The sequence below is a fragment of the Orycteropus afer genome, unplaced genomic scaffold (assembly GCF_000298275.1).
Source record: "Orycteropus afer afer isolate SDZICR_OR568_19922 unplaced genomic scaffold, OryAfe1.0 scaffold00517, whole genome shotgun sequence".
Taxonomy (NCBI): domain Eukaryota; kingdom Metazoa; phylum Chordata; class Mammalia; order Tubulidentata; family Orycteropodidae; genus Orycteropus; species Orycteropus afer.
Genome location: NW_006922104.1, coordinates 1155308 through 1163683, shown reverse-complemented (window position 1 = coordinate 1163683; position 8376 = coordinate 1155308). Strand labels below are relative to the sequence as shown.

At 39.7% G+C, this 8376-nt stretch overlaps 1 protein-coding gene across 1 annotated transcript in view; it reads right to left on the bottom strand.

The window, feature by feature from the left end:
- Positions 1-1696: 1696 nt before the first annotated feature.
- The window catches only part of LOC103209707 (norrin cystine knot growth factor NDP), a 20227-nt gene continuing 13547 nt past the window's right edge, over positions 1697-8376 (bottom strand). The window contains exon 2 of the mRNA XM_007955607.2: positions 1697-1924. Within this exon, the coding sequence (XP_007953798.1) occupies positions 1697-1924 (228 nt within the window). The remainder of the gene's footprint in view (positions 1925-8376) is intronic.

The window sequence follows — 8376 nt, the reverse complement described above, 5'->3', positions numbered from 1 at the left end:
CTGGAAATTGAGTTGCCAAGTCTGGGTTAGTGTTGAGATGCCTAAAACAAACATGGTACTATGCTAGCATCCGAAGTATATTTCCTCCTTATTCTCAGTAGAAGCATTGAGTCTGGCCCCTGGATAGTCACCAGCACAGAAACGAATATATGTGGCCTGTTTGTCCTCCTGCTGGTTCTTTAGACTTCTGTTATGGATACATATTTTCTTTTCAGCAAAGTGAAAACATTAAAAAAGAGATGACTTCTCTATTTCATTCCATAACTTCTAAGGAAACCAGAATGCCTGAGACTTTGTGTTCATTGTTGTTGTTATGTGCCGTTGAGTTGGACCCTCCTTGGGTTGCCGAAGCACTATCACTACGGAAGTAGATTGCCCAACCTTCCTTCCGAGGAGTGGCGGGTGGATTTGAACCGCCAGCATTCTGGTTAGCAGTCAAGTGCCTTAGGCACTATGCTACCAGAGCTCCTTAGTTAGGGTAAATCCTGAGATTAATAGCTGAACTTCATAAGCTCTGTGACCTCTTAGAACACTGATTTCAAACATACCTTCATCACACGTTCTAGAATCCTATCTCTCTCTTGGCTTGCATCCTTCTACACAATAAGGATGCTCAAACACTAACTACATATATTTTAAAGTCCACATCATGGTATGATATTGACAAGGAAAAAAATACGCATCAAAATTCTGAAGATACTCTCTTTTTATTTAAAAATACGGAAATAACTCAAAAATTTGAACCTCAAGGATGAAAATACATTTGAGACAAATGTTCAGAAGATGAGGCAGCCTGCCATTTTGGCACTGAGCTTCATATGGACAAGTGGATGTCAGAGAATGATGTCTGCAACATGGCTGAAACTATAGCACACCCACAAATAGATTCATACTCGGTTTTCTAATTTGCATGCATGAGTATAGCGTGTTCTCCATGCCACTAGAACATATATGCCTTTTTCAAAGTCAGTGCAGGATCTATGTTTGTGCAGGTCTTTATAAGTCTGCTTGGTTACAAAAAATTTACCACAATTTATCTGAGAGCTTTCAGGTGACAAATTCTTTTTGCCACCTTTATTTCCCAAAAGTCAATTCTAAATAAAAATTATAGCTGTCCAGAGTTCCAGTATCACATAAAAGAATCCATTTGTTAGTTATTTTTAATGTCAGTTAGCTAGTTGTGAGTAAGCCTGGCTAAACACATCCACATGCTTGGTGTCTGGGATTTGAAATTGGTAACATTTTAGCAGCAATGGCAACTTTAGACCAAAATGACAAGATTTTTTAAAAAGCAGCAGAAGACGTTCTGGAAAGATTTGAGCTTTCTTGCTTTCCAAAGTGAAACAAAGCACCAAACAATGGTGGCCAGACCTACTCTTTCATGAATACCCATTTTTTTTGCATTAATGTTGAATTGTTGAAAACCCAAACAGCGATCAGAGACAAGGGGGAAATGGCTAAATCTGAAAAGGAACCCAAAGAAATTGTACCAGGGAAAGGAGATGGGAACCAAAAACAAGTTCCTGAAGTATCTCTGTGTCAACAAGCATTTAGTCTTTATTACTAGAATATGCAGAATCCCGTGGGAATTGCTGCATCTTTCGTGCCTTAACTCTTCTTGTCAGTCCCTCCCTGGCTGGTTGAAATGCCTTGGTCAGGGAAGGTTGTCACATCCAGAATCACCCGGCACAGGGCTTCAGGAGCTGCACTCCTCGCAGTGACAGGAGAGGATATACCGGTAGGTGGCGGTGAGTCTCATGCCCCCCGAGCAGCGCAGCCGCAATGCCTTCAGCTTGGAGGTCTGGGGCCGACAGCAGTGACAGGAGGAGCGGAAGGGTTGCTTGAGGACAGTACTGAAGGACACCAAGGGCTCAGAGCGAGACACCTGACTGCAGTGTCCCTCGCACCTGGCCAGGAGCACCATCTGGGGAGAGAAGAAAAAATGGTTACCTTGTGGGGATGCCAAAACCTCAGCCAGCTACCACAGTGTCCTTTGAATGGCCCTATTGTTGTTAGCTGCCATCAATTTGACCCCCAACTCATGGTGACCCCATACACAATGAAAAAAAATTTGCCTGGTCCTCCATCATCCTCATAATTGGTTCTATGTGATCTGTAAGGTTTTCATTGGCTGATATTTGAAACTAGATCATCGGGTCTTCTTTCCTAGTCCATCTTAGTCTAGAAGCTCCACTGAAACCTGTTCAGTATCATAGTGGTATGCAAGCCACCATTGACAGACAGATGGTGGCTGCAGTTGCAGTGTATTGGCCAGGAACCAAATCTGTCTTTCCACACAGAAGGTGAGAATTCTACCACTGAAGCACCAATGCCTCCTTGAAAGGCCCTAACACTCCAAAAAACTGCCTTTCCAATTCCTGCTGGATTAGACCAGTGACTTTCAATCCTGGTTTCACATTAGAATTTTCTAAGAAACTTTAAAAGAAAAACCTAGGTGGATATGAGACATGCATTTGTCAAAATCCATAGGACTGTACAAGAGAAAATATTTAACTCTAACATAAACTGTGGTATTTAGTTAATAATAATGTATCAGTATTGGTTCATCAGTTGTAACAAATGTACCACATTAATGCCAAATGTTAAGAATAGGAGAAACAGGAGGGAGAAGTATGAACTATATTAGAACTCTGTTCTTTCTGAGCAATATTATGTAAGCTTAAAGCAGCTCTAAAAAATTAAGTTTATTTAAAATGTGTGTATACATACATATATACATACACACACACACACACACACACACACACACACATTTGTATATGGCAATATATCAACACCAAGGCCAATTGAATCAAATCTCATAGCAACTGAATCAAAATCTTTGGAGCTAGGACCCAAGCATCTATATTTTTTCCAAGCTTCTTAGGGGAAATAAAAATAAAAGAACAAGTTTCTGCTGACAGATGGTGGCCTACTCGCTGCCCAATGCCAATTCTAACAGAATCAAAATGCAGAAAGTCTTTCTAAATTGAAATCAAGGAATAAATAAAGAATGACTACATTAAAAGGGGATTTTGTGTGCGTGTATGTGTGTAGGGAACACTTTTGTTAGGTATCATTGAGTTAGTTCCAACTCACAGTGACCCCATATACAACAAAAGGAAACACTATCCTGTCCAGTGCCATCTTCGTAATTGTTGCTGTTTGAGTCCATTGTTGCAGTCACTGTGTCAATCCACTTCCTTTAAGGTCTTCTTTTTCTCAGATGCTCTTCCTTCCCAAGCACGATGTCTTTCTCCAGGATATCCCTCCTGATAACATATCCAAAGTATGTGAGATGAAGTTGCACCATCCTCCCTTCTAAGGAGCATCCTGGCTAGGTAGAGGATTTGTTTGTTCTTCTGGCAGTCTATGGTATTCTTCGCTAACACCATAACTCAAAAGCATCAGTTCTTCTTTGCTCTTCTTTATTTCTCATCCAGTTTTTGCATGCATATGAGGTGATTGGGAGCTCTCGTAGCATAATGGCTAAGGCAATTGACTGCTAACCAGAAGGCTGGCGGTTCAAACCCACCAGCCACTCCTCAGAAGGAAGATGGGGCAATCTACCTCCGTAGTGATACTGCCTCAGAAACCCAAGGAGGGGTCGCTGTGAGTCGGGTCCGACACATAACAACAACAACAACGAAGTGATTGAAAATACCATGGCTTGGGTCCAGCATACTTTAGTCCTCAAACTGACATCTTTGCTGTTTAACACTTGAAAGAGGTCTTTTGCAGCAGATATACCCAAAGAAATATGTTTTCTGATTTCTTGACTGCTGCTTTGATGGGTGTTGATTGTGGATCCAAGTACAATGAAATCCTTGACAATTTGCAAACTTTCTCTCTTTATGATGATGTTACACATCAGTCCAGTTGTGAGGATTTTTGTTTTCTTTATGTTGAGGTGTAATCTATACTGAAGACTGTATTCTTTGATCTTCATCATAAGTACTTCAAGTCCTCTTCACTTTCAGTAAGTAGCATTGTGTTGTCTGCATATCCCAGGTTGTACTTTGGCTCTCATGAATTTGTTTTAATTATCAGCAGCTTCAACTTGAACTTGCATATAAGAAATTGATAGCTGTTCCATAGTTGGCCCCTGGACTGATAATATTGAGCTTCTACATCATCTCTGTCCACAGACATAGTTGATTTGATTCCCTTCTACTCCATATGGCAAGATCCATGTGTATATAACCTTTTATGTTGTTGAAAAAAGGTATTTCCAACGAATAGATCATTGGTTTTGCAAAATTCTATCACACAATTTCCCACATCATTTCTATCACCAAGGCCATATTTTCCAACTATAGATCCTTCTTTGATGCCAACTTTTGCATTCCAATTACCAGTAATTATCACCGCATCTTGATTGCATGTTTGATCAATTTCAGACTGTGGAAGATGGTAAAAATCTTCAATTTCTTCACCTTTGGCATTAGTGGTTGGTGGGCAAATTTGAATAATAGTCTTATTAACTGGTCTTCCTTGTAGGTGTATGGATATTATCCTATCACTGACAGTGTTATACTTCAGGATAGATCTTGAAATGTTCATTTTGGCAATGAATGTGATGCCATTTCTCTTCAATTTATCATTCCTGACATAGTAGAATATATGATTGGCCAGTTCAATATAGCCAAAACCAGTCCAGTTCAGCTCACTAATGCCTGGGATATTGATCTTTAAGGGTTTCTTTTTGTTTTTGACAACTTCCAATTTTCTTCAATTCACACTTCATACATTCTATATTCCTATTACTAATAGATGTTTCCAGCTGTTTCTTCTCATTTTGAGTCATGCCACATCAGCAAATGAAGGTCCCATGAGCTTTACTCCATCCACATCATTAAAGTAGACTCTGCTTTGAGGAGGAAGCTCTTCTTTAGCTCTTCTCTTACTCTATTTTGAGTGCCTTCCAAACTTAGTGTTGGAACACCTTGTAGGTGTTAACTATATCAGACAATATTCCACTGTTAATCATAAGGTTTTCACCGGCCAATTTTTTCAGAAGTAGCTCTCCAGGTCCTTCTTCCTAATTTGTATTAGTCTAGAAGCTCTGCTGAAACCTGTCCACCTTGGGTGACCTTGCTGGTATTTTAAATACTACTGGCATAGGAGCTCTGGTGGCATAGTGCCTAACGTATTTGACTGCTAACCAGAAAGCTGGCAGTTCAAACCCACCAGCCACTCCTTAGAAGGAAGTTTGGGAAATCTTTCTTCTGTAGAGACACTGCCTTGGAAACCCAAAGAGGGGTTACTATGAGTAGGAAATGACTCGACGGCAGTGAGACTGATGTAGCTTTCCACCACCACAGCAACACACAAGCCACCACATTATAAGAAACTGACAGATGTGACAGGTAAGTAGTTGGTGTAGGGAATAGTTAAAGAAAAAGAACATAGTTTCTGAAGAAGAAACAGAAGGCAACATGAGTGGTACTTCAAAAAAAAAAAGTAAATAACTGCCATTGAGTCAAATCTAATTCATAGTGACCTCTCCTTGGGTTTCTGAGGCAGTATCTCTATGGAAATAGATTGATGCTTAGGAAGAAAAATTGGGGGCACTATAACTTGGGATAAGATAATGAAGTAGAGACAGACCATGTTTTGGGCCCTGGAATCACACTTCTGGACTTGTAAAGAAGGAGCCTAAGATTTTTGTAAGCACATCTTCATCGTACTTAGGGTTAATGTTAGGATGCATCCATTCTGACCATCTCCATTCCCCCCGGTATGTTAGGATGATAACAGTAATAGGGGCTGTGTGTTGAGAATCTGATGAAAAGTTATCCCCAGACAAATATGCATAAGCACACACCCAATATTTGGCAGACAGTTTAAGAGAGCGAATCAGAGACTCATTTAAGTATACCAATAATTTTTGTTCTAGCTTGAGTTGGTATCCTGGAATTCGAATTCATAGGTGGGATAGAGTGAGGCATCTTGATTTATTAAGCTATATCTATATAATTCTGTATATTTGGGTGAGATTGGATGGCACTGAGATTATTAGTTCATGTTTATGTGGGAGGGTCTTCCTCACTGAAGCTCATATTAGGTGATGGAGAAAATGCCTGATAATTCCAAAACTGACAATAAGAACATAAAAAGTGGAACTATGAAAATAAAAGATTAAAAGACACACATCTACATATGAAATCTTTTTACATTTACTTTAAGATATTTTAAGAGCTAGTAGTCATTATTAAAGACTCTCCAGCTTTATCTCTGACATCATCCTATAGGACAGCGTTAAACATCCAAGGATTAAAAGAAGGAAATGACCTGCCTATCTTTCCAAAAAGGGGGAAAGGTGATGTCTTAGGCTAGGTTCTCTAGAGGAGCAAAACCAGTGAAGTTTATATAAATTTCAAGGGAATGACTCATGCAGTTGTGGAGGCTGGAAAGTCCCAAATCCGTGGGTCAGGCATCAGGCTGGAGGTTTCTCCTGACTCATGTGGTTGCAGTGGATGAGGAACCCAAAATCAACAGGTAAGGCAGAAGGGTGCTGGCTCATGGGGTTGCAGGAGCTGGTGAATCTCATAATCTGCAGAGCAGTTGGCAGGCTACTGGCTCACATTCCAAGAATCAGAGGTCAGAGGATGATGAGTCAGATGTAGAATCGAGAGAGATCCAGCTTTGCCAGAACATGCATATGTATTGGATAACGGCCATATTCCCAAGAAAACTCCCCTTTGAACTTATTGGCTGCTCACATTAGATCACTGAAATGGAAGACTGTTATATAATGTCTGCCAAAGCACTGAGAACCATAGCCTAGCCAAGTTGACACATAACCTTAACTGTCACAGATGACTTCTGGTAATTGTAGATCATTAACATCATTGTTTGAGAAGACTCTGGGATAAATCCAACAATCACTTAGCAATCACTTTCTCTCTGACTAACTTATTTTCTCTGAAAGATCACACAGTCAGAGAGAAAATGGCAGATGTAAGCTGTTTTGGTATTATTACAGTTTTTGATTCTATCCTCCCTGCTCTTTGATTAATGGCAAAACAAACATAATCTGAAGCAGGTTTTGAGAGATTATGTCATAGGCCAACCTCATTCCTCTAATGAGAGAGAAAGTTCAGGGTCTTCCAAACCTTTTCTTCCCACACCTGCCAGTATGTGGGAAGGGCTACTTGATGCCCACTGCATATTTTTAAGTTTCTTGATCTCTGATCTGGATCATCTATTAAGAATATTAAGTAGTTTTTCAGAGTCACCTTCCCAAATGGAATGTTAGAGATCCAGTTTCAGTTTGGGTGTATATGTACCAAAAGACTTAATTAATAAGGGCCAAAGACAAGGTGGCACATCATATCCAAATAGCACGCATACAGGTGAGTCAAACTTAGACCTTAAGTGGCTAGGTAATCAGCACCTTCTGTAAAATGACCAACTCAGCAATGTAGGACCATTTGTAGATCAGCTAACTTGATAGTGATTTTATTAAAAGTTTTCAGAATTTCAAGCCCTACTTCCAGCCCACTCTGAAGAACAACTGCAGAAGAATATGAGGCCACTTACATTGTACCTGGCCTCTTTTTCTCAGGAACTGGAGTTCCTAGGCAGCAAAATATAGTATTAACACATTCAGTGGCTGCCCCTTGCCTCCAGAATAAAATCCAAAATCCTAAACAGGAATTAAGGCCTTTCATGACCTGGTTATCACATATGTTTCCAGTTTTACTACTATTCCTTTACCCACTCTATACTCCAATCAATCCTAACTACTTAAGAGTCCATGGAATTGTCCTGAATTTCCCTGCCTCTTGTCATTTCTCATGTCTTTCCTATGTCAGCAACCTACCTGTCTCTGCCTAATGAAATCTCACCTATACTCTGTGGTCAAATTCAAATGCCCAAGGAATTACAGCTAAAGAGGTACTGAGTTTCTGTTTGGACAGATGAAAAACTTTGGAAAATGGATAGTGGAGATGGTAAAACAACATGGTGAACATAATTAAAGTCACCAAATTATACACTTAAAGACGGTTAAAATGGCAAACTTTCATTATAGATATATTTTACCACTTTATGTGTGTGTGTGTGTGTGTGTGTATCAAATGCCCCTCTTCAAAGACAGTGATTGGATCCTTGATGTTCACAACACACACACACACACACAAATTCACTCTCTGGGAGATTCTCATTATATAAATTCTTTCTCAAAGCTGGAAACTATATTAAAATCTATCTTTGTCTTTTGTCTGTGTGTTGAAGGAATAAAATGGGAGTATTCAAAAGTAAGATTCATAAATGACCATGTAGTAAGAAATGTAAAGGAAAGGGGATCTATGTAGGAGATCCTGATAGAGAGGGAGAACAATGTGGAACAAAACTCAAAATCATTTGGAG